The sequence below is a fragment of the Lepidochelys kempii genome, chromosome 7 (genome assembly GCF_965140265.1).
Source record: "Lepidochelys kempii isolate rLepKem1 chromosome 7, rLepKem1.hap2, whole genome shotgun sequence".
NCBI classification, from domain to species: domain Eukaryota; kingdom Metazoa; phylum Chordata; order Testudines; family Cheloniidae; genus Lepidochelys; species Lepidochelys kempii.
Genome location: NC_133262.1, coordinates 78,716,150 through 78,743,408, shown reverse-complemented (window position 1 = coordinate 78,743,408; position 27,259 = coordinate 78,716,150). Strand labels below are relative to the sequence as shown.

The following is a 27,259-nucleotide window of genomic DNA, read 5'->3' as shown; positions in this document are numbered from 1 at the left end:
AACCCATTTCCACCCAGCGCCTTTCTCGCTGGATTACCCCATGCATACGCACATGCTACAATCTGGCAGGGGTTTCCCCACCACCGATCGTCAGGGTGCACTCTATGAAAGCTCAGGCCTCGGCGGCAGCCTATGTAGCCCATGTCCCTATCCAAGACATATGTAGGGCTGCCACTTGGTCCTCAGTCCACATGTTTACTTCACCTTATGCAATCGTCTCCCAAACTAGAGATGACACCGAGTTGGGCAGGGCGGTAGTGCGTCCCAGGAACTCATAAACTCTTACCCACCTCCAACAGATATAATTTGGAGTCACCTACTGTGGAATACACATGAGCAATCACTCAAAGAAGAAAGGACGGTTACCTGTCCCGTAACTGGTGTTCCTTGAGTTGTGTTGCTCAGGTGTATTCCACATCCCGCCCTCCTTCCCCTCTGTTGGAGTTGTCCAGCAAGAAGGAACTGAGGGTGGGGGGAGTGCGCAGCTCCCTTTATAGCGTGATAAAGGCGCCACTCCAGGAGTTGCAGCGGTGCTCCCCCCATATGGGTACTGCTAAGGGAAAAACTTCCGGCACCAGTGCATGTGGCAAGCATGCACACCTACTGTGGAATACACCTGAGCAACACATCTTGAAGAACGCCAGTTACAGAACAGGTAACTGCCTATCGTCCCCCACATGAGCTCCCCAATTCCAAAATCAACTATAGGCTGAGCAAGTGCAGAATGGTGGTAGAATGTGCCTTTGGACATTTAAAAGCTCGCTGGTGCTCTTTGCTGACTAGGTCAGACCTCAGCGCAACCAACATTCCCATTGTTATTGCTGCTTGCTGTGTGCTCCATAATATCTGTGAGAGTCAGGGGGAGACATTTATGGCGGGGTGAGAGGCTGAGGCAAATCGCCTGGCGTCCGATTTTGAGCAGTCAGACACCAGGGCGATTAGAAGAGCACAGCAAGGCTCACAGCGCATCATAGCGGCTTTGAAAACCAGTTTCATGACTGGCCAGGCTTCGGTGTGATAGTTGTGTGTGTTTCTCCTTGATGCAAACCCGCCCCCTTTGTTGATTTTAATTCCCTGTAAGACAACCACCCTCCCTCCTTCGAAATAAAGTAACTATTGTTTTGAAACCATGTATTCTTTCTTTCTTAATGTAAAAAAAAAAAAAGAGAGAAATAATGGACAAAGTAGCCTGGGTGGGGTGGGGGAGGAGGGAAGGACAAGGCCACATTGTTTATTGTAGTCACACTAACAAGGCAGATATGGAACTTGGGGAGGAGGGCAGGCAGTTATACAGTGGATGCAGCGGGGCTCTGTGCTCTTGTTGGCTTTCCTGCAGCTCCAACAGACATTTCATCATGTCCGTTTGCTCCCCCAACAGATGGTTCATTATGTCCATTTGCTCCCCCATTAGCCTCAGCATTGCGTCCTGCCTCCGCTCTTCGCTCTCACTGAATTCTTTCCTGGCCTCTGCAACTGAATGCCTCCATGCATTAAGCTGTGCCCTATCAGTGCGGGAGCCCATGAGCTCAGAAAACGTGTCATTGCGAGTGTGGGTTTTTTTTCGCCTTCTAATCTGCAATAACCTCAGGGATGGAGATGATATGGGGAGCGTAGAAATATTCTCCACTCTACAATTCTGGGTGAACTGAATGGTCACCTGTGCTGCTGAGTTCGCCACGCTGACCAAACAGGAAATGAATTTCAGAAGTTCCCTGGGGTTTTTCCTGTGTACCTGGCTAGTGCATCGGAGTTCAAAGTGCTGTCCAGAGCAGTCACAATGAAGCATTCTGGGATGGCTCCCGGAGGCCAGTACCATCGATTTGCGTCTGCACTACCCCAAATTCAACCCAGCAAGGTCGATTTTAGCACTACTCTCCTCGTCAGGGAGGAGTACAGAAGTGGTTTTTAAGAGCGCTTTAGGTCAATGGAACGGGGTTGGTTGTGTGGATGCAGTCATTTTTAAATCAACCTAATGCAGCTGAATTCGACCTAACCCCATCATGTAGACCAGGCCTTCGTTAAGCACTATAAGATGGACTTCTTGTCCTCCGCAGAAGCTGCCTTCGGCAGGAATGTGCTGCAGGCAGTGGCCCAGAAATAATGTTTTTTTTTACCAAAAATGGAGGGATACTTTCTTCTTTCCTTACCTACTAACTTTTTTCATAACCTTCCCTACATCTGTTCATTGTTCATTACTTCCCAGATGTCCAGAACTGTAGGTGATGCTGGGCTGCAGAATGGAAAATTTCTTACTGTTAATTTCCATTCTGCTAGCAGTATCTCCAACAATTCTCCCCACCCTAGATAACTCATGAGTCAAAAGTCGGATCACCACCATACAATCTTTTTTTTTTTTTGCCTAATGTACATAGTTATTTCATTAGCTCAGGAGTATTTGTTAATAGTGTTGTGCAAGTTTTACAACTTTGAAATAACTCATCCGGCAGCAAGTATGAGCAGAGGGGGCATGGCCAGTGTGCAAAGCACCTAAATGTGGATCTACTTCCATGAGCTGCAGAGGGGAGGGGAGCAACCCAAACATCCTGAGTTGTGGGAGACGCAGCTAGAAGAAAGGATATTATTGGTAAGACACTTTCCATTCTCTTGGAAATTAATTTTTTTCTATCCATTTTTCAAATTATATTAATATTACAAGAGGGTAAGTTATGACTTATTGCATGAAGGCTTTGATTAAAAGTGGATTTGAGTCTCTCTTGAAATGTGTATTAAAGGTAGCAATCAAAAGATGTTTGAGGTATTATAGGTGAAACATTCATGACACCCCTATTTCAAGTTTTTGTAGGACTTTTTGTTCTAAAACCTTGTTTTCAGATACTTATAACTACTCATTTTTCACCTTTTGGACTGAAATTTTACAAGTTTCTTCCCTGCTTAAGAAGTTTTTTTTTATTTTGAGGGACAGGAGTACAGCGGTTCATTGTGAGAATAAGAGTGGGGGAGAGACCAGATTTTTTTAAATTAAGTATTCTAATAGTGAAATACTTGAGTATAAAGTTTAAATTTTTCAGGAAAATTATCATTACCAGGAAATGCCTTTGATTATTCTGGTTAAAATTAGTTTTGTTTTGACAAACTTATTACATAGGAACTGTTGCCTGGACAAAGCAAACTTAAAAGAACATTGTTTGAAGTAAAACTTTTGAAGATTTTTTTTACACAGATTGTGGAAAATACATCCTAAATTCATAAACCAGAATATTTTAAAGAGAAAGTATAGCATATTTGGGCACATACAAATTTGTCTAACCTTCTGAGTGATGTTCAGTAATAATTCTACTTTGTACTATGTAGGTGTTTTTCATCTGTAGATCTAAAAGTGTGTCACAAAGGTAGGTAAGCATTATTGTTCCCATATGTAAAAAATGGGGATACACTCCTGGTGACTTGCCTAAGATCAAACACCCACTCAGTACCAAGGCTGGGAACAAACCTAAGGTTGTTTTATTTCCAGTCTTGTGCTCTGTTCTGAACTAAAGTTATTTTTACAAGAATGAGTGTGAAGAGAAATATGTACTGAAATAAATCGAAGCCCTATCTGAAACTCTTACCTTGTACTATAGGTGTGGCTGCTGCTAAAGATCAAGATATAGGAACTACAAATCTCCATGTTGAAGTTTCTGATGTAGTGAACATCCTTGCCTATGTGGGCATAGCAAAAGGAAATGGAGTACTCTCAAAAGCAGGTAAAAAAAAGTTGATTTGTATTATACAGAAATAGATTGAATAACAACTCACTTAAAAGTTTGGGTAAGTATTTTGATAGGCACTTTTTAAATTGACACATGAAGTTTAATTCATTGTTTTAAAATATTTGTAATGTATAAATGAAACATACCTTTAACTGCATGCATATTGCTCACAGAGGTAATTTATACACAGTGAATTCTTGTACCTAAATATACTGTGGCTTAAAAATGATCACTTTCTTTGTCGTACTCTTTACCTCTTTCTTGCCATTGCCTACATATTAATGTCCCTGTTTGTACCGGTGATGGCAGAGCAAATGCACAGCAGGATAAAGAATTCCCTTATGAAGCACCACTAGCTCTTACAGCAGCTCCAGTGTGATGGTTACCAAACACCTCAGGGTCACCCTGAATCCCCCATCACGGTGTTTGCTGTGTTGAGTTTAGCGCTAAACAACTACATTCTGGGCCAGAGAGTCTGAAGTGGTATAGTGGAGCTGAAATAAGACTACCTTTAATTTTGCTTTATTTACTTTTATGTGCACCAGCATAGCTGTAGAAATAGACAAGAGATTCTTGACTTACTGTGCAGAAGAATGGACTCAAAATTGTTTTTGTTGGTTCCCTAAGACTGAATTTTAAATATTTTGATTACAGCAATGTTCTCTTATTTCAAAAAGAATTATTTCCATCAGATTTTAACAATGTTAAATTAGATTCATATCTGAGTGTAAATTGTTTTAAAGGTTTTTACACAATTTATGTTTTGTTTTCTAATTACACAAAATAGGTGAATAAAAAATAGTTTCTGAGGGTTTTCTGTAGTATTTAGAAAATGTAATAGTCTCATTATTTAGTCAGTCTGCCACAGGAAGTGTAAAAAGAAAAGAAGAAATATTTCCGCTTTCCACTGCCTGGTTTGAGTGTCTATTTGTCAATTCTTAGGAGTTTTAAAGAAGTTTGAAGAAGAAGATTTGGATGACCTTTTAAGGAAAAGATTGAAAGACTCAAGTGAATTACCTGGGGCTTTGTGGCACATTTATGCTGGCAAAGATGTTGACAAGATAAGAGAATTTCTGCAAAAGGTTAGAATTATATCAAATAGATATTTATTTTATAGACCTGAATAATCAGACTTTTCAAAATTACTATTATATCTTTAAAAAAAGAAAACATACTGCAGATACCTTGTTTGAAATGCCCCATTCCCTAAGCATCCGTTGCTGCATGGGATATTCTTGGTGAACAAACAAACTTCTCTGAACTTCTATACCAGTCCAAATGGTTTAGGTACAGTTTCTCTCAACCAATCAATGGAGACAGAACACAAAGACTTTTGATGATATCATACCCTCACACACAAGGTTGTAGTCATCTCAGCCTTCAGTTGTTGCCAGGCTCCAACTCAATTTAGCATTGACAGATCTTTCTGTCTGAAGAGCAGAAAAGCTTCAGATTCAGAAGGGATGAGTTAGGGAAGGATTCTTCTCTCAGGGAGTCCTGATAAAGTAAGAAGATCCATAAAGAAACCCATTTTCCACACCCACACACAAGAGTTTTGACCCCAGTAGGGTAGAAGGGGATTCAGGGGTATCTAGCCAAATGAATACCCCTTGAACTCAGCAGCCCCACTCCAGGGCAATAGCTCCAGGACAAGGGAAGGAGGTAGAGGTTAAGTGCAATTTAAGGAGGGACAGATAACATAGCAGGAGCTGTTCTCAAGCCTTGGCAATCATCAACCTCTAGCATGATATGCAGCTCAAGCCAACCTGGGACTCAAAGCCCTTTCCTCCCTCCCTCTCCAGGGGGCAAAAGCAGCAAAGGTGTTCCATGAGAAAATTCTCCCTCCATTCGAACAGAAAGCAAGGAAAGTGCAGGGAGTACTCAGCAGTAGTAACCCTGAGAACTGGTCCCAGAGTGGTCTGGGAGCAGAGAGGAAAAGTTAATTCAGCTTTTCTGGCTGCTCTTTTAAAATGCAGCGCACCAGCTACCCTGGAAAATGCCAAGGGGCTCAAAGACTCCTAGCCTGCTGGTGTGCTGCCTGCAGATTCTCACCAAAGCTGGTCTGATCAGAACCCTCAAGTTCTCTGAGGAGAAGGAAGAGTAGAATAGGGGGCAAAGAGCTCAACCATCTTCTAGGCTCCTCCTGAGTAGAGAAGGGAGAACAAAGTAAAGGAGGCCATATGCTCTCATTGACCAAGTTTAGTTCACATTGCAAGTAGGTCCCCCCTCATTGTATATAGACATTTTGGAATGGAAACCTCTCCAGCTATCGCTAGGAGCAGGACCTAATTTCCAACTTTCTCTTCCTATTCTAGGAGTGGGCCCCAACCTGCCCATTCTAGAAACTACAGTTTAGACTTAATCAAGTTTTTGAACGGTCTTCTCAAAACTTTAAGAGCAAGGAGAGAGAGAGAGATGAAGGGAACACAAAGCATGCTCCCCATCATAGACTGGAAATAAAGACTGAGTACCACTTAGAGAATATCAGCCCAGCCAGACACTCACCAGTATGTGATGCCCTACCCAAGGAGGATGATGACTATCAGTGGAGTAATAGAGATGAGTAGGAGGAAACAGTGGGTGAGGTTGAAAAAGGGAGGCTGTAGAGGACCAGATCATTCTGGACTCCCTATCTAAAGGGAAGGCCAAACTCTGCATATTTAAGGAGAAGGATTCATTTGTCAGGGATCTTATATATGCTATTATAGAGACCTACAGGTGCTGTTAATCCTCCCTCATGTCAAAGAAAAGATGAGCAGTGAGTGGTGATCCTGCACAGGAAACTGGCTTCTGTCCTGGCATTAAAGGTGCTTTAGCCTTTCAGAGCATCAGATATAGAACTGCCCACTGCCACTGCCTGAGGGGTGGATGTTGCCATCTCTGGGCTGGCAAAAAGGATAATGATTTCAGTAGGAAGAGGATCCTGCTTAACAGAAAAAAATGGAGCATTCCTGAACAGACTTTCTGAGATTGCAGATATATTACAGGAAGCTTCAATATACATAGTGTATGCCGCTCAAGTGGTGGATAGGGAGCTAGAGAAACTTAGCAGAGATCTCCAGAGTCCAAAGATGAGGATTCAGAATTTGCCAAGATGCTCCTGTTGCCAGGCTCAATTCTCTCATTCATATGAAAATCTACATATGACATAATCCAGTCAATTTGTGTAGCCATGACCACTTTAGTGGCAGGCAAGAGTGCATTGTGGCTAAAACAATAGACAGCCATTTTTTCCTTCCAATATCAGACTAGAGGCCCTGCCATTCAAAGGAGTTTTTTTCAGGGATGTGTTAGAGAAGATCCAGAATTCCTTGGCTGCTTCAGAGATCCAGATTCTGCCCCACGAGAGGCCCAGATATGGACATCAGGATCACAGTCCAAAAGGGGCATATCCAGGGAACTAGAACTACCGTCCAGAAGGAAGGGCATGATGCCACTTCAAAAAGAAGGCAAGCTTCAGATGGGTTAGCTGCTTTCATTATCAAAGAGATGATAGACACCAGGGAGTCCCTTCAAATTTTCAACAGACAGCCTTAAAGTACAATGGTCCAGGTGCAGTCTCAGCATCAGAGCAAGGCGAAGGAGTTTCTTCCCCATTTGTGCCCACATGACATCCAATCAATGGATGCTGGACATGGTAACTTATGGATATGTGATTGAGTTTGATGCAAGATCCTCTCACAACTTATTTCTTTTGCCCTGACTGATCAACCAACAAAGTACTTGAGGCCTTCTATTTTCTACATAAGATACAGGTCATGTCTATTGTTCTGAAAGATCAGAAGGACACAGAGATATGATCCATCTGTTTCACTGTTCCTAAAAAAATAGGGCATCTGTGTCTAGTTCTGGGCTTACAAAAGACCAGTTTCTTCTCGAGAATCTTGACTAAAGTCATTTATTCAAGAAATGAACTCTGGTGTATTCTTATTCTCCCTGGGTTTTCAGGATCTTAGGGATAATGGTAGCATGATAAATGGGAATGAGGATATGGAGGTAGACATCACCATATCTGAGGTAGAAGCGAAACTCAAGCAGCTTAATGGGACTAAATCGGGGGGCCCAGATAATCTTCATCCAAGAATATTAAAAGAATTGGCACAAGAAATTGCAAGCCCATTAGCAAGAATTTTTAATGAATCTGTAAACTCAGGGGTTGTACCGTATGATTGGAGAATTGCTAACATAGTTCCTATTTTTAAGAAAGGGAAAAAAAGTGATCCAAGTAATTATAGGCCTGTTAGTTTGACATCTGTAGTATGCAAGGTCTTGGAAAAAATTTTGAAGGAGAAGGTAGTTAAGGACATTGAAGTCAATGGTAAATGGGACAAAATACAACATGGTTTTACAAAAGGTAGATCGTGCCAAACCAACCTGATCTCCTTCTTTGAGAGAGTAACAGATTTTTTAGATAAAGGAAACGCAGTGGATCTAATTTACTTAGATTTTAGTAAGGCGTTTGATACTGTGCCACATGGGGAATTATTAGTTAAATTGGATAAGATGGGCATCAATAGGAAAATTGAAAGGTGGATAGGGAATTGGTTAAAGGGGAGACTACAACGGGTCCTACTGAAAGGTGAACTGTCAAGTTGGAGGGAGGTTACCAGTGGAGTTCCTCAAGGATCAGTTTTGGGACCAATCTTATTTAATCTTTTTATTACTGACCTGGGCACAAAAAGTGGGAGTGTGCTAATAAAGTTTGCAGATGATACAAAGCTGGGAGGTATTGCTAATTTAGAGAAGGACAGGGATACCCTACAGGAGGATCTGGATGACCTTGTAAACTGGAGTAATAGGAATAGGATGAAATTTAATAGTGAGAAGTGTAAGGTCATGCATTTATGGATTAATAACAAGAATTTTAGTTATAAGCTAGGGACGCATCAACTAGAAGTAACGGAGGGGGAAAAGGACCTTGGAGTATTGGTTGATCATAGGATGACTATGAGCTGCCAATGTGATATGGCTGTGAAAAAAGCTAATGTCGTCTTGGGATGCATCAGGAGAGGTATTTCCAGTAGGGATAAGGAGGTTTTAGTACCGTTATATAAGGCACTGTTGAGACCTCACCTGGAATACTGTGTGCAGTTCTGGTCTCCCATGTTTAAGAAGGATGAATTCAAACTGGAACAGGTACAGAGAAGGGCTACTAGGATGATCCGAGGAATGGAAAACTTGTCTTATGAAAGGAGACTCAGGGAGCTTGGCTTGTTTAGCCTAACTAAAAGAAGGTTGAGGGGAGATATGATTGCTCTCTATAAATATATCAGAGGGATAAATACCAGAGAGGGAGAGGAATTATTTAAACTCAGTACCAATGTGGACACAAGAACAAATGGATATAAACTGGCCACTAGGAAATTTAGATTAGAAATTAGACGAAGGTTTCTAACCATCAGAGGAGTGAAGTTTTGGAATAGCCTTCCGAGGGAAGTAGTGGGGGCAAAAGATCTATCTTGCTTTAAGATTAAACTCGATAAGTTTATGGAGGAGATGGTATGATGGGATAACATGGTTTTGGTAATTAAATATTCATGGTAAATAGGCCCAATGGCCTGTGATGGGTTTTTAGATGGGGTAAGATCCAAGTTACCCGGGAAAGAATTTTCTGTAGTATCTGGCTGATGAATCTTGCCCATATGCTCAGGGTTTAGCTGATCGCCATATTTGGGGTCGGGAAGGAATTTTCCTCCAGGGCAGATTGGAAGGCCCTGGAGGTTTTTCGCCTTCCTCTGTAGCATGGGGCACGGGTCACTTGCTGGAGGATTCTCTGCTCCTTGAGGTCTTCAAACTACAATTTGAGGACTTCAATAGCACAGATATAGGTGTGAGGTCTTTTTTAGGAGTGGTGGGTGAAATTCTGTGGCCTGCATTGTGCAGGAGGTCAGACTAGATGGTCATAATGGTCCCTTCTGACCTAAATATCTATGAATCTATGATTCATACCTGCATTCATTAATGTTGTAGTTTCAGCAGATGTATCTGTGATTTGTTGACACAGACCAGCAATTTTAGTACCAAGCTCTCCCTATCATGTGGCTGGGATGTGGGTAGTCATGCCTAGTGGTTAGAACGGGAGTCAAGCCGAATGGTCAGAGCAGGAGTCCTAACCACTTGCCAGAACAGAAATCAGTAGCCAGGAATCAGAGCCCAAGGCCAGATCCCAAAGCCAGGTTTCAGAGCTGAAGTAAGAAGTCAGGAATTGGAGCTGAGGGCCAGAACTGGGTTACCTGGAGGGAGGCAACATCGGAGCAGGGCAGGAAACAAGCAGGTGAAGGAGCTATCGCAGTTGTGTGCGAATGCTGCTGCTAGGCTTAAGAGCTGGTCAGCTGACTCCTCCAGCAATTCAGGCAGTGTAGCTAATCAGGCAGCCTACTACAGGCCAGCTATGCTCATTAGATTGCCCAGAGACTGGGTCTGCTGCAGGCCCTGCTTCTAGACTGGGTCTGCTGCAGGCCATGATTCCTGACATTCCCCCATGGCCCTAATAAGAGAGTGCACATACACCCTCCCAAACTTGAATAAATGGCTGGTTTAAGTTGAGTTAGAAGTTTCAGCCATGATGTGAGTCTATATTTACCTGAAGAGTCCTGAGTTAAAAATAAATATGGAAACATTCCTCTGTCCCACACGGGTGCATCTTCACTAGGTTAAAAGTTGTGTTCTCAACTTGAGTTAGTTAACTCAAGTTCACTGGGATTTTACTTTGTCATACTTAAGACAAGGCAGTTTGTAGTTCTCACATGAATTTGCAGGTTGAGTTAGAAACTGGGGGCGAAGGGGGGGGGGCGCTAGATTTTATCTTGACCTGCTAACTAGTGAAACCTACAAGTTACTTAGTCTTCACTCAAATTATCTTTTACCTCAAGTTATCTAACTCAAGTTAAGAACAAACCTTTAAGGCTTCAGGAACTAAAGTATCTGGGAGCAAGATTCAACACCAAGTTAGGTACTGTGGGTCTTTCTCATGCAGGACATGATGAACGAGTTTGCAGAACCAAGTCAGAGCCTCAGTTCAGCAACCAAATAGCATAGTGTCTCTCTGCCAAGGAGCTCTGTGGCCAATGGCAGTGGGTCTAGGAACCTCACTTTTTTTCATGGACTGTCTTCAGTATGTTTTTCTGTTGCAATGGAAAGCAGAGTTGAAAAATTATCTTGAAATGTCCAGGTTACACTAGGGCAGTGGTGCCCAAACTTTTTACCTCATACCCCCCTCCCTTACCCTGTCTACGCCCTCCCCCTCCGTGCCCCCTTCCCCCGGTCAGAAGTGGGGCTGTGGCTTTGGGAGAGCCCCCATCCGCATCCCCCCAAGGCTGGGGCCACAGCTAGGGGCAGGGGCAAGGCCAGTAGCCAGGGCCCCAGACGTGGAGCTGGTGGCGCTCCCTCCCCGCCTCCCATGAGGGCTGGCCCAGGCCAAAGCCATGCCACCTGAATGTTCCTCCATGCCCCCAGCAGGGCACGCCCCACAGTTTGGAGACCTCTGCAGTAGGGTGATGACTAGCTGAGGAAAATTTCAACAAAGGATGTCTTCTGCATTCTCTAGTGTGGAACAATCAAACCACAGATGCCAGAGTAAGTGGTCTCTGGTTGAAAAGTAATAATATATTAACAAGCTGGAGACCAAGGTGGTGAAATTAGGTTTTGTTTACATGTAGGAAAAGCAAGCAACTTAGCAGTAAGAATTCAGCTGGGCAATAACATGGTATACCTCATTCACCAGGGAGGCACAAGAAGGTCTGACTTTTGATTACTTGAGCCCAGAAGAACATTTGTCTTTCAGCAGTCCAGACTGCAAGAAAGATGAACACAGCTGATAGAATGAGCAGAGTGCTACTGAATCAAGGAGATGGGGAGTTAAATCCCCAGGTTTTTCTGTCTTTGCAAAAGGTGGGGCAGGCCTGAGATGAGATCTCATGGCATTTAGAGAAAGTAGAAGAGAACCAAACTATTTCAGCACATTCAAGGAGGCAGGGGCACATGAAATGAATACCATAGAAATTCCCTGAACCTTCATGCTGGTATACATTCTTCACCTGTATATGCTGGCAGTATCCCACAGCAGATTGCCAGATCTAGAGGAGTTTTCATAGTGATTATTCCAATCTAGGTGAAAAGGCCGTGGTACCCAAAAACTAGTGAACATGTCCACATCCACCCCCTCTGTCTTACTGTTAAGTGCACCAGTCCAAAGAAAGAGGGCTTTATCAGATAAAATCTCTCTGTTACAGCCAAAGAAGCCATCAACTTTAAAAGTGAACTCTCGAAGTTGGAGAATCTTTGTGAGCTGGTGTGACAAAGTGTGGATAGAGATGATTGAGGCCCCAGTGCCAGCCTTCCTGTTTCCTGTATATTGGTCTAATCTTGGAGTTGAGTGCCAGTTCCATTAGAGTACACGCAACAATTATACTGGCATTCTAAGGTTTGATGGATGTGGTCTCAATTGGATGACACCCCCCCCCCCACCTCTCCTGTAAGCAATGGGTGATGATCCCACCTGTATTACAATAATTAACTGTCTTGAGAGGTGAGAGGTCCCAGTTGTCTGGACTGGCATAAAAGATTGAAGAAAGAATGGGAAATTTTCTTTACCTGTTCATTTCCTTTCTTTAAGATCTTCTATACCAGTCCAGACTTCTTGCCCTGTATGACTTGGATGCCTGTTTCCTTTACTCGGTTTCAATGCCAAATTGCTAATATGTTCAGATTCCTGCTGTTACTAAAATTGTTTGTTAAACTTCACTAAAGAATAGCATCATTCAACTTGTTGGTTTGGTACTGCTTTTGAGGTAGTCAGCTGAAGACTCATAGATAGCTAGACCCTTAATGTGTAAGGGTGTAAAGTCAAAAATCTTAATATTCTGCTGGTTGGGAGAAACAATAATCCAAGCACCTGGACTGGCTCAAAAGATCTTGCAGAAAGAAAATTAATAGATAAGGAAAATTTTCCCTTTTACATAAAGTAGTTAATAACTAACATAAAGTATATTTTACAAGTAAATTCATATATTTATTAAAAAACTAAACCTGTTTCCTGAGACATGGACAACAGATGTAGGGTTTTTTTCCCCCATCTCTCACTATTATTTAGTAATTAGTGGCTAGTTAAGACAAGTGTTTGTTTTGTGTGCCTAGCATAGGGAGGAACTGCTTGTTGTGGTAGTGGTGGTTGCATTTAAAAATCCACTCATGTCTCATTAGAAATATTTTTAGACCATTCTGCTTATGTCATATTTTCTTAATTCCTTTCCAATTTATTTGTGGGGAAAAAACTCTTCATGTGAATTTACGTGCTGCTTTTTCTTGACTTGAGGTTATAATTTTGTTTGTGGTGTTATGATTGGATCCTGTGGAAATTTTGTCAAACTAGATTATCTCTTAAAGTTTGGAATCTGGAGATGAGCTGTTATGAAATAAAGATACTATTTTCTTGCAAGTGAGCCCATTTCTAACAAATGATAGAAGAGAAACATGTAGGTAAAAATGTTTATACTTAATTTTTTTTTTTTTACTAAACTTGTCAGAAGGCATCTACTGCTCTTCTGGAGTGGAATTCCTTCAGAATCCTTTTACTTCAAAGGGATTTGGGTGCCTAATTCCCATAAGCTCAAAAGTTTGTCCCTTCCACCAAAAGAAGTTGTTTCAATAAGAAGATATTACCTCATCTACCTTATCTTTATTAATTCCCTTAAAATTCTTTTAAAATACTAGCCAAAATTCTCATGTGGATATTGAAACAAATTCCTGTTGCTTTTTAGGTAGGTAAATTTTGGACCTACCAACATAGGTTTCCTTTTTTTAAAAAATGATCTAGTGTCTCACCTGTATTACAGATTGCAAAAGAACAGGGTCTAGAAGTTTTACCAGAGCATGATCCAATACGTGACCAGAGTTGGTATGTGAACAAAAAACTTCGCCAAAGACTTCTTGAAGAATATGGAGTAAAAACCTGCACTATTATTCAGTTCCTTGGTGATGCTATTATTTTACCAGCAGGAGCCCTTCATCAGGTAAAATACCTCTGTTCACAGATAGATACATGTAAGTTCATGCTTAAATTAGATTTGATTTCATTATCAGTGACCATCATAATGAACAGAAATAAATAACACAAACTGATTGATAGAAATTGCTATCCAAGATTACTATGCAAGGACTCAGAAATACTCAAAGTAACTTCGTTATTTCTCCAAATGTCAAATAATGGTCAAAACACTATTAACTATTGTGCAACTCTTTCAATCCAGTTAACTTCCTTTTACTAGCATATAATTGAAGCATGGCAGTAATTACAAGTTTCAATATAAACCGAATGCTGATACACCTTTCTAATTTCTGCAGGGAAAAAAATACACTTGAAATTGTTTGTTTGGTCTTCATCTGTGGGAGAATTTGTGGGAAAGTTTCAGGTTAATTGACAGGACATTTTTTAGATGAAATTTTTGAAAAGTACTTCTTCAATCTAAAACATATGGACTATTCAGACTTCCTTTTTACATAGCAGGAACATCAGCCAGTCTGGAAAGCGGAAACTAGCATCACATTTCCCTTTCAGCGGCCTCCCTTCATGTGACACACTGTTCTATCTGTGCTTCAAATAGATTTTATTTTCACTTCTGCAAGGAAAAATATGGTAATTAACTCCAGAGAGAGAAATTATGGGGAATCAATGTGTGTATTGTGCAGCAGAATTGTCCCCATCCTAGCATAACCATTTTTTCTCTCAAGCCAACAGTAGCCCCCATACTACAGAGGATGGGAGTCTCACAAAGTAAACTTTTCTTGGCTAAAGATCAGATAAGAATTGTAGCCAGTAGTGGACCCATGCTGAGTTTGAGCATGACAGGATGGGGAAGGCAACCTAGGCCGTGTCTCAAGCATGGCATTTCAAATTGCTTTGCAGTCATGGGTCAAAGAGCTATGATTACTTTAGTTGGTGGTCCCCATGTGTATCCCACTGTGGGTACTCCGTGCACCTGAGACGGGAAGATTCTTGCTGTTAGTATCCATTGGGCTGTGTCTCCTTGTGCTTCAAACCAGGGGCATAAAAGGAGGTGCAGACCAATCATCTTTCTAGTTCCTTTCTAGAACTCCTCAGTATCTGCAGCTTTGCTAGCATTCCTGCTAAAAAAAATTTAGCATTGTTTTGTGTAAATATTTTTTTTTCTTTAGATAGTGTTTTGGTATTTGTGGGTGGGGTTCCCTCCAACCCCGTTGCCCCAACATTTGGGGTTCTTAGCATGCCTGACATCCCATGTCCTGTGTGGCCTGCCCCCAGATCTTCCCAGAGAGTGGTCTGCACAATTCCTGTTTGTATTGCTTTGGAGAATCCCACATCCCCTCCAAGTACAATGTTTACAGTTTTTCTTCTTTGAATTTGGCAATCCCATGAGTTCCAGCTTTGAAGACACCTAATGGAGCAGTTGATGAGGTCCCAGTCTGACACTCAGTTTCCTGACACCCCGCCCCCGGTACATTGGCAGGAGCTGCCTACTAGTCCCCATTCTGTTCCAAGGCTCTCCAGCTCTGAACCATTGGATATCAAGCCTAGGAACTCTAGCAAGAGATGGGAGGAGGGTATGGTCAGATACCCCCACTGGAAATGGGATAAATCCCCTTCTAAAGCCACTAATAAAAGGAGCATCTCCCCTACCTTGTCCAAATTGAGTGAGACTCTGCCCAGGTAAGGATGTCAAACTGAGTTCACCAACAAACTTCTACAGGAACTCAGGCCACAATTTCAGGCCCTCATCAAGGAGGGTAAACTAATATGCAGACTGTTTCCCCAGGCTTTGCTAGATGCTGCAGACGCTGCTTCCCATTCCATGGCAACTTTGGTTGTCATGAGGTAGACCTCATGGCTACAGTTTTTTGGGGTCCCCAAGGAGGTACAAGCTACTGTGGAGGACCTTCCCTTCAGGTCATTTGTAGCCATCATGTAGCCATTTGTTCAGTGAGAAAACCAATGAGGCACTGGATACCATCAGACTCCCAGGCTACCCTCTGATCCTTGTGTATTTATGCCCCAGTTCCTCAGAGGAAGTACTCTAGACCACCTACAGACAAACAGCATCTCACTTCACAACTTGTCTACTATCAGAGAGAACATGAACCTCCCAGGAAGTGTCAGAGACCGTAGCGTAGAAGACATCATGCCCAGCAGTTGTCTATCTCTCAGGCTCAGGAGACCATTTTGACAGGACCAATGAGTGCTGCCAGCCAGCCTCCACTCTGACTGACACCCCCTTTGGTGGCTTCCTGACCTATTTCTTCCAGTCTGGCATTGTCACCTCGTATAGATGGGTCATAGAGAGCATCTCCACTGGCTACTCAACAGTTTCTTTCCCCTCCCTGTTCCTCCTGAGGACCCCTCTTAGGAGAGGATCTTCAGACAGGAAGTGGACTCCCCTTTACAGCTAAAAGCTTATAGAACCCGTACCCTCTCAGCATAAGGGGAAGGGGTTTTATTCCAGGTACATCCTCATCACCAAAAATAAAGGGATCTAGAGGCCCATGAAGCTGAATGTCTTCATATGCCTTTCAAAATTCAGGATGACTATCCTGGCCGCCATAATTCCCTCCCTAAACAAAGGCAGTTGGTTTTCAGCTGTTCGAACAACGCTTATTTCCATGTTAGACATTCATCCTGTGCACAGGAGGCCCAAATGATTATTGGTACAATCCTTCCCTTCAGGCTTTCGACAGCTCTAGAGTTTTTAATGAGGTGCTGTCCGTAATAGTGATATACCTGTGGTGCCAAGGCAGCCCAGTTTTTCATTATCTTGATGACTCGCTGCTCACAGGCTTGTCATGTCAGGAAGTACAATCGTCAGTCCTTTGCCTACCCAGCTTGTTTTGAACCTTTGAACTTCTAGTAAACCTAGAAAAGTCCAATGTAGTTCCAGTGCAACTTATAAAATTTATCAGAGCAACTCTGAATTCAGTTTCAGCCAGAGCTTATCTACCAGAGGACATAATCCACAGGATGCTAAACATTACGGCTCAGCATCGGATGTGTCCTCACATGACAGTTGGATCTTGCCTGATCCTGATAGGCGACATGGCCTTCTGCCCCAATGTTATGCCATTTGCAAGGTTGCCTTTCTGGTGCTCCAGGCGTGGTTGAGGACAGTCTACTCTCCGAGCAGAGACAATCTGGACAAACAAGTCTCAGTTCCCCAAGGTATTCATTCCCCTTCCACCCATAAAGAAGCTGATTATGGATGCCTCCATAATGGGTTGGGGAATGCACTTGAATGATCACACGGGTCAAGGCTCTCATCCCAACAAGAATCGACACTTTACAACAACCTCCTCAAACTGTGGGAGCTTCACTAGGTTTGCAGAAAGTTCCTGTCCCTCATCCATGCCCAGCACATTCAGATAATGTTGGAAAACATGACTACAGTCTACTACATAAGCAGAAGAGTGAGGTCTCCAGCCCTTTAGGTGGAAGCAGTCAAACTCTGGAACCAGTGTATCTGTCATCAAATTACCACTCGGTGGTGCACTTCCCAGAAGTAATTAATACCTTGGCAGACCACCTCAGCAGGCACTTGCATAAGGATCACAACTTGGTGGTACAAAACGTATTCCGACAGTAGGGTTTCCCATCATGGTATCTTTGTGTCCCAGGACAACAAGAAATACCCACCTTACTGTTCACTAGCAGCTTGGGGACACTGTTACAGAGGGGTCACATTCCTGGTTCAGTGTTGAGCTGCTGATGTATACCTTCCCACTAAATATTCCTTTTGATCTGAATCTTGAAGAAAATCAAGCGGGACAGACTGTTGGTGATTTTTGTGACATTCTGCTGGCTGAAGCGGTTCTGGTTCACCAGCATCCTCCAGATGTAACCACTCCCATGCATACCCATTCAGCTATTTCCGAACCTGCTAACACAGAACAGAGGCAGGATCAACCATGCCAACCCACCATCTCTCCACCTGACAGCCTGAAATTTGGATGGATGCCGAGCTTTGAGAAATCATGTTCCAAGGAAATACAGTCCATCGTCAGTAATATCAGGAAATGCTCTATGAGAAAATGCTTTGTTGTTAAATGGAAGAGATTTTTTTTATTTCTGATGCCAATTTTGTCACATGCCCCCAGACAATTTGGACACCTCTATCATCTTAGACTACTTTCTTTCCTAAAAGAAGTTGGGCATATCTCTGTTATCTGCGTGTGCATTTGGCAGCAATTAATGCCCTTCATTCCACTGGTTGACAGCTACTTTGTCTTCACCCACACTATTGACCCTAAGGCTCCTGAAAGGCCTTACTAGAATCTACCCACGGTAGTGAAACTAATGCCAACTTGGGATATCAACCTTGTTTGGTCAGCGCTTATGAATCCTCCATTTGAACTGTTTGCAGCCTGCTCCCTTCTTCACCTGTCTATTAAAGTAGTCTTCCTGACTGTAATCACTTCTTCCAGAAGAGTAGGTGAGCTCAGGGCCTTTATGGTGGACACTTCCTTTACGGTGTTCCATCAGGATGAGGTCTCTCTGAAGTTATATCTCAAGCTGATTACAAAGTTTCCCTCTGAATTCCACCTGTCTACTACTTGAAACCTTCCACTACCAGGGAAGACAGAAAGCTTCATTCTCTGGATGTCCATTGAGCTTCAGCTTTCTACCTACAAAGGACAAAACCCTTCAGGAAGTCTCCCAAGACTCTTCATTTCCATTCATTGAGCAGACGAAGGGGGAAGCAGTCTCCTCACAGAGGCTTTCCAAATAGATTGCTGGTTGCATCTGCCTTTGCTATGATCTTGCAGGGGCTACTCTTCATCAGAATGTGTGGGCTTACTTGACCAGATAGTAGACTGCTTCCATGATTATTCTTCAGGACATTCTTCTCCTGGAGATCTGTAGAGCAGCAATATGGAGCTTTGTGTATACTTTCACTGGACGCTACTATGCCCTGGTGCAGGCCTCTTCTGTGACTGCATCCTTCAGTTCAGCAGTCATTCAGTCAGTGGTGCAGCATCGTTCCTTGGACCCTCATCCTTGATTGATATTGCGTGCAGGTTACCCACCTTTCCATACACACAGGGACCATCACTCAAAGAAGAGAGAAAGTTTCTTACCTTACAGTAATTGGAGTTCTTCCAGAAATGTGGTTCCTATGTATATTCCACTCTCCATCCTCCTTCCCCTCTGCTGTGAATCCTTTCTTACAGAGATTCCTAGTAGACAAGGAACTGGGGATGTGGTTGGTCTGTGCCTCCCCATATGCCCTCGGTCCAGACCATAAGGAGGTGCAGGTAAGGACCAACAGACACTGATAGCAAGAATGTTCTAGTCTCAAGCACATGAAGTGTATGTGTATCCACAGTGGAACCACACGTCTTGAAGAACTCCAGTTACTGTGAGGTAAGTAACCTTTCTTTCACACTGGTTAAGAGGGATTGCAGGCCTCAGGCCTTTGAATCTTCTCATTCACCTTCCTCCTAGGCTTTCTAGGATGCTGGACCTTTCTGATCAAAGGTGTACAAACATCTCCCAAACATCTTTTCCTAGAGAAAGAGAGCAGAAGGATGTTTACCCATGTACAGTGACCTGAAGGACTTTAATAGAGAGTAATATGATATCAAACTTCCCTGAAAGTATCTGATGGCTGTTTCATTTCCTCAAAGAATGATCAAAAGCATAGAATGCAATACTCAAGGTGAACTTGGCTGTCATTCTAGTGATTTAAAAAGAAAAAAAAATCTGTTCTACTAGATTGGATGGTAGCCCAGAAGGATCTGTGAGACTGTAAGCTTGAATGTATTTCTAAAGGGAACTATGAGTTGCTTGTCAAGTGCATCTCTGTATGGTCATACATGACTATATTGTCCTAAGAATTTTAAGGTCTAGAGTGATTGGCCTCAGATCTGCTTCCCAAAAGATTCTGAAAGATGAACATCTCTGATATGTATTTGATGTTTCCTTGGATCTGTTGTCCTTACAGGCAGAATAGAGGGCAAGTGAGGCCTCATTAGCCTGCCAAAGTTGGAAGAAGAGAACTCGATGCTAGAAGAGCAGGCATGAGTAAGCCTCCCTTTCAGGGATGTAATCTGTCACTTTTTGGTTCAATGGAAAATGGAATTACTGATTTGTTCTCTTGATAATGATTATTGCATATCACACAGAAATAAATTCTGTCCAAGGGGGCAATTCGTGACTTTCCCGATTACATCAGACTTAAACAGAAGAATTGTTTTTGGCTGGCAGATACATGATATAAACATAAATCACTAGCACAGAAGGAAGAAAATTCAGGACATCTATTCTCTCCTCTTGGAGGGAAGCTTGTCTGGTTCTCTACCCCAAGGATCAAAAGTAAGGTTTAAGACACTTCCAAGATATTATGAGCTAGGTGAAACCTTATTGTGGATTGAGGTAAAGCTCCACTGACATTGATAGGTGTGAACTCGCCCTTCAGACTGTTTTATAAGGTATGAGGCATATAATTGCCGTCAAACTAAAGGGAGTACACCACCACCACCACATTCAGTATGTATGTTTAAGAGCTGAAAATAAGGCCAGGTTACTGTTGTCACCTTTAACCCCTTGACATCAATTCCAAACAGTTGCTTTTGAGATGGAGATATTCCAACTCCTGGCACCTAGGAGTTAATAAGACAGCATTTCTGATGGATAGATTCTGGGAACCTTTTTCTCCACAGTGACAAGTTCTTATGAAAGGGATGTTTGGGAGGAAATGGAGAATTACCGTATATACTCAATCATAAGCCGACCCCCCCAAGATGGATAAGTAAAAATGGAAAATTCTTATGACCCATTCATAAGCTGACCCTATAATTCAGGGGTCAGCAAACTTTTGACTCCCGGGCCATCAGGATAATTCGATGGCGAGCCGAGATGGTTTGTTTACCTCGAGCGTCCGCAGGCACGGAGGTAAACCTAAGTAAACAAAGTGTCCCAGTGCGCCAGCTGCTTACCCTGACAGGCTGGGATAGCAACTGGTGGGGAAATTGGGGGGAGGGGAGGGAAGGGAAGCTGGGGGTCAGGGGAGTAACCCCTGTAACCACGCCCCCCACATGACCCCACCCCTAGCCCGGGATCCCCACACTTTCCCCATCCCATCCCTTCTTACTTTATCTGAGGAGGTCCAGGGGAGGATGTCTCTAGCCTGGCCGGAGCTGCTCCGGTGGGCCAGACCGGGCGGCATGGCAGCAGCATGTTCCAGCGGGCTGGGCCGGATGGCGTGGCTGCAGCATGCTCTGGTGGGCGGGGCCGAGTGGCACGGCTGCAGCCTGCCAGCCCCAGAGCTGCAGCTGCTTTGGAGGCTGGGGGGAGAGCAGCGTGGCCAGAAGTGGAGAGACTCTGGCCCCGCCTCTTCCTTTCTGGCTCTGCTGGCTGTGCTGCCTCTCCTTGCTCCTTCTTTTGCGGGGAGGGGCTGTGTCCCACCCCTCCCTCTCTATACCTGATCATAAGATGACCCCCTTCTCTGATGCTTCCCTTTTTTACGAAAAAAATTCAGCTTATGAATGCATATATACGGTATGTTCTTTGATGCATGTATTTAAAAAAATAACTGTTTCTGTATCTGTTTCTGGTTTTTAAAATGTATTGAAAGTTGTCATTAAAAGATAAGAGTGAAATACTTGACTCAGTGATTTAAGTATGTTCGTTGAGATTAAATACATAATTTAAATTGCCTCATTATAACAGGGCAAGAAATTATATAATCTAACAAACGCCAAAAAAAAAAATGTTGACTTAAGAGCATAATAACATATTAGGATCAGAGAATCATAGGACTGGAAGGGAGCTCAAAAGGTCATCTAGTCCAGTCCCCTGCACTCATGGCAGGAGTAAGTATTATCTAGATCATCTCTGACAGGTGTTTGTCCAACCTGCTCTTAAAAATCTTCAATGATGGTGATTCCACAACCTCACTGAGCAATTTATTCCAGTTCTTAACTACCCTGACAGGAAGTTTTTCCTAATGTCCAGCCTAAACTGCCCTTGCTGCAATTTAAGCCCATTGCTTCTTGTCCTATCCTCAGAGGTTAAGGAGAACAATTTTTTTCTCCCTTTTCGTGGTAACAGCCTTTTATGTACTTGAAAACTGTTATCATGTCCCCTCTCAGTCTTCTGTTCTCCAAACTAAACAAACCGATTCTTTTAATCTTCCTTCATAGGTCATGTTTTCTAGACTTTTAATATTTTTTATTCTTCTCTGGACTTGCTCCAGTTTGGCTACATCTTTCCTGAAATGTGGTGCCCAGAACTGGACACAATACTCCAGTTGAGGCCTAATCAGCATGGAGTAGAGTAAAACAATTTTTTATTTTTGCTTTTTTTGTAATAGTGTTAAACTGTTGACTCATATTTAGCTTGTGATCCCCTATAACCCTCAGATCCGTTTCTGCAGTATTACCTTCCTAAGCAGTCATTTCCCATTTTGTATGTAATGTAACATGCTTATAGAGAATGACGTCCCAGAGATGACTTGGTAAATACACATGAGAAAGGAATTGCTATACATGTATGTTCCCATACAGCTAAGAGCTAGAAGCTATGTGTATGTCAACTGCACAGGGGCTGATCTGTGTAGGTGATAGCTTTCTCTGTAAGGACAGAGAAACGGAGGTCTATGGCCAGGAGTTGGGATGAGGAACTCCCAATCCTTCACACACCAACTCCCTATCTAGGATCTTAGGCTTTCTCCTTACTCTCCCTAGTTTTTGGGGTTGTGCTCCACTGGCTCAGCTTCCCTGTTATTGGCATTCTGGTAGGGTGTATTACCCTTCACCCCATGAATCTCTGGGAAAAATTGCCTGCCAAACTTTCCCGTTCATGATTACATCTGAGGCATCAGTAGCAGTAACAGCCCTTCTTTATCTCCCTGGCTCGTCTCTGTTTTAGATATGTCTGCTAAGGAGAGGAACTTTCAGCTGTACAGTGTCTTTAAATATCTGGACCTAATGATTGCCTAGATCCGTTAGTTTGATTTTGCTATATACTGTCTTAAGATGTGCAGGGCTTCCCATAAGCTTTCATAACTACTTGTCTCGGGATGGGAGGGGAAATATTTAACAGGTCAATAGGTTCAGAGACTATTTTAATAGGTAGAGGAGGGGAAGTTAAGAAGGTGGATGGGTTGGAGACACTTGGCACTCAGGTACATGAGGTTTTGGAACTTGGGAAAGGGGAGTTGTTCACTTGTCACTGGGAAGAATGTGTGAATTGGGGAGGGGTTTGGGAGCAAAGACAATCAAGGTCACAGCACAGGTTTTTGAGAAGGGAATTGGAAGATGGATTGAATTAATGAGAGAGTGGCTGGCTGCATGCCAGGGAAAGGAAGAGAAGGGCTGGGCGTGCACTTGGATTGTGGCTAGTGTCCTTCAATAACATTCCAGCTCAGGAGTATGAGCCTGAACAATGTTAGGATTTTAGAAAATAGTGTGTCTCATCATTGTGGAGTCTATTGCTGCACATCTGACACATGACTTGTTGCAACAGATAGGAGATTTCAAAATGTTCAATAAATGTCAGTTTAATACACGTCATTACTGATAACTTAAAAAGTAAAAAGATCCCTGGTCTGATAGTTAGGTGGTTTGAAAGGTTTGGAGCCTGTACTTTACTTTGTTCTTTTTGTGAATTAAAAAAAAATATATTTTTTTTAATTTTCTTTTTTTCTTTTATTTTTGGACAGGTGCAAAATTTTCACAGCTGCATTCAAGTAACTGAAGACTTTGTGTCTCCAGAACATCTTGTACAGTCATTTCACTTAACACAGGAACTGAGGCTGTCAAAAGAAGAAATCAATTACGATGATAAAATGCAGGTAAGAAATGAATTCTCAACTAGAACTTGTTCTGAAAGCACTGCGTTCTGATTCTGATTGAAATATGTAACTGTGCATGTGGTCATTTTCTAGCTATTGTTCACACGGAATAACAACGACAATCAATGTGCCTATTTGGTCCCCATGAACCTAAGGGAGACCATCAATGTGAATGCAGTGATGTAAATGACTTTCAGTTGAATCGCTGTTTTGGTATTTCACAGTGTGTTTAGAATATCAAGGTGTTTCCTTTTGGACTAACATTTTTAACTTAATCTTTATTTCATCCACTAAGCCTAGGGCTCAGTCCTAAACTTGGTTACGTACCATGCATTAGTAGTGGCTTTTTTATCACTTGTATCTTACTGAGGTGTGTCTTATACTTTTGCAGGTTAAAAATATCTTGTATCACGCAGTTAAGGAAATGGTGAGAGCTTTGAAGATTCATGAAAATGAAATGGAAGATGTGGAAGAGAACTAAAGTGCTCGCTGCTTTTTTATGTTAAACCATCAGATGGAGGTTATTTTTTCAATTATATGATGAACAGTATGCACACTAATTTAAGCTTCACAAACCATCAGTGCCAAGAAAACATAGTCACCGTATTTACTTGTTACTGACACTGCAACAGTATAGCTTCATAGATCACAGCTACTGTGATTAAATGTTACTTATTAAAAAAAATTAAGCAGCATTCTGCTGTCTTGTATTATAATGTATATGAAGTTTGTGAAATGTCAGATTTAAGATGTATTTATTTTTTGAAAAAAACCCACAAAATTCTATGCTATATTGTTGATCAAATGTAAATGTGACTTGTACAGTTTGCTAAGATAACTCTGGTATTTTTCACTACATTGAGACAGTTACTGTGAGAGTAGGACACAAACACCAGCTATTGCCTGCATTTGGGACATTGCTGAATCCGCACAGCAGTCATGTCATTTTCTGAAAATTACTGCCAAATAATTGTAAACTTTGTAAAATATAAAGTATATAAAGTAGATATTAAATAGAGACACTTCAGTATTTTATTGAAGCTATTCAGTGTACAATTAAACATTTTCAAAAGGTGTAATTTATTTAAAAGATTGTCTCATTTTGGTAAAATTTCTGTGAACTTTTAAAGCTTAATATTAAACTTAATATGCTGTGTAAATATATACATATATACATTCAATGATGTATTTTTTTAAAACATTGGCTTGCTTTAATTTGTTAAAAGTGCAGGTGTTACACATGCTTTGTACATTGAAGTTGAAAGGGGTTTTGCATTTTCCATTAAAATGACTTTATCAAATGTTGTCTCATTGTGTGTGTTTTTCATGTTTGTGGTACATTTGTGACAAACACACTTGTCTGAGTCATTCATGCCTTCACAGTGATTGCAGATGTCTCTGTTGTAAAGCTGCCTACTGTAAAAGATTGCAGTGTTGTATGTTAATTAGTGTGCACCATTCACCCCCTGCCAGTTTTAATATGAAAATACTAAAGGACATGCTGGAACACAGTTCAAGTGGCTGAGCCAAAGAGAGCTACCTAAGAATAAAAATAATTTAAACAGTCCTTATGTTGTGTCTTCAATAACAAAGATTCTTTTGTTTTGAGAAGGGAATTTCCATAGAACAAAAAAATAAGTTCTCTGTTGCTTGTAAACTAAATGTGTAAAGATTAGGTCAGTGATGAGGAACTCTTATGCTTATTATAAAAAATAAAATTGTGTATAATGCTCTAAAACTGAAAAAATGAAATTGGATAGCTCTCTCGCTGGTGATATAGCCAAAATGTGATAGCAGTAGGTATGCTGCTGCCAAATGAAACAACAGTGCTAGTGTGGGAGGTGGGGAGAGGTAGTATTTAAATTGCATTAAAAAGTTGGATGATACACAAAACAATTTCAGGTTTTTTAGTGAAAAGAAAAATGATTTTAAAAGTACATGTTTTGGGTTTAACTGGTTAGAAAAATTGCAGTCGATTTTATAGTTACTCAGAAATATTACTGGAATGAGGTTGATATGCATTATCAGTTACGTCTTAAGTTTACGTTAAGTTAATATATTGCTCTGTACATAGCACAGAGGGAAGGGAAAATTTGATAGCTAAACTATTTGTTGAAGATACAACAAGCTGCTGAGCTCTCTTAACTGAGCCATAGGAATGGTTTCTTTTCAGGACCAGAATTTGAACAGAAATAAATTTTAATGGTAGCTAATATTTACATTTAGGAGGTTAAATCTGTTGTAAACCTTTGATCTTAACCCAAAAAATAACTCTTGTTGCATTGTGGTTTTTTTGGCTGAAAAGATTTAACATTTTGGGAAGATTTTTGAGGCTTTGGGTTTGCAATGTTGTTGCTGTTATTCTGGTCTTACATAAATAAGAAAAATATTTTTGTATGGAATACTCCTGAACACCACACTACATGCATGCAGTTTTAGTGCAGGACATAGTCTTTTTCCTAGAGCTGAAGTCACAGTACTCCTCGTGTATAGTTTTATCACAAAAGGGGGAATATCATTTTATAATCTGATATTCACAATACAAATATTTAGGTGGATTATAATTGTTTATCTGTGTGAACTGACAGACTCTTGAATTTTTCTTTCTCCAGAGATGCAAGAAAGAAGCCAAGGCTGAGAGATGTGTAGTGAAACTTGCCTCATGTATGATGATGCAGAAACCTCAGGTCAGTAACAAGGGTGGTCACTCTTCGTGCCTATACTTCTCTGGTTTGCCAAAGGGAGTCCAAAGTACTATAGAAACCTGCCCATTGAAGGTCAGAAAGTACTTAGTACCAAGTCCTTGAATTCTAGGACCACTTTGAGATAGTTGGGTCTTTATATAGTCTGTCAAGCAATGTACCTTGAGCTTTAGGTACCATTTCCAAGGTATTTAAGACGTTCCAGCCAAAGACCTTCCCAGAATTAGACACTTAAAGTTTCACGCTGGTTTGCCCAAAATGTGCATATTACGTACAGTATGGATACATGGAGTCAATTATCTCAAAGAATCACAATTTATATGGTGCTTAAACATATCTTTGGAAATACACATTTTCTAATATTGCAAAGATGATTAGTCTGTTACTGAAACTAGAATAGAAAGAAGTAGTATACATTTTATACGGGTTGCGCATGTCTTTTATAACTGTAGTGTTTAGAACAGCCTTAGCTGTTGTGTAATGACACTTGTTCTGAGCTGATCTCACACTGAAGATCTTTGGTCTTGGTAATTACACTTTTCTATCAGTGTGCATAGTACACAGTTGTGAGAATTGTAGCATTTTTATTATTTTGATTTTTCTTTGTATAGAATCCTAAACACCATGGCAGGTTGCAAATGTAACAGAACAATTTATTTCGTATAAGTTCAAGGACTAACCAGTACCTGTAGACATAACATCATGTTACCATGTACATTCAGTAATGACCTCAGGGCTCCCCCAGCCTACTTTGGTGGAAATCAGGCATACAACAGAATACTGTGAATTTCCTTCATTGGTAATTTATGTTTGGAGGTAATTGTTTCAGGATGAAGCCATCAAAGGTGATTTAAGAAACGTTCTATTTTACCTGTGACATTTAGAAAACTTTTTACTGCTTCTGCCTTTATCCATGTGTCTCCCCGTATAAGTAATTAAAATTCCTGGATGAAATCTAGTGGTGATGCAAGTTGTTTGTGTCCATTACTGTGTTTCTTTGTACACCATGATTTCTGCATGGCAAACTTCTAGA

At 41.6% G+C, this 27,259-nt stretch overlaps 1 protein-coding gene across 3 annotated transcripts in view; it reads left to right on the top strand.

The window, feature by feature from the left end:
• Positions 1-25,143, top strand: part of JMJD1C (jumonji domain containing 1C) — a 306,723-nt gene extending 281,580 nt beyond the window's left edge. The window contains exons 22-27 of one of the 3 annotated variants that reach the window (XM_073353432.1): positions 3,582-3,704; positions 4,653-4,792; positions 11,942-12,079; positions 13,544-13,720; positions 23,393-23,524; positions 23,916-25,143. In XM_073353432.1, the coding sequence (XP_073209533.1) occupies positions 3,582-3,704; positions 4,653-4,792; positions 11,942-12,079; positions 13,544-13,720; positions 23,393-23,524; positions 23,916-24,005 (800 nt within the window). In that variant the 3' untranslated portion in view covers positions 24,006-25,143. Of the gene's footprint in view, positions 1-3,581; positions 3,705-4,652; positions 4,793-11,941; positions 12,080-13,524; positions 13,721-23,392; positions 23,525-23,915 lie in introns of those variants that run through there. The other 2 variants (XM_073353433.1, XM_073353434.1) reach the window with 2 other exon arrangements.
• The last annotated feature ends 2,116 nt before the right edge of the window (positions 25,144-27,259 follow it).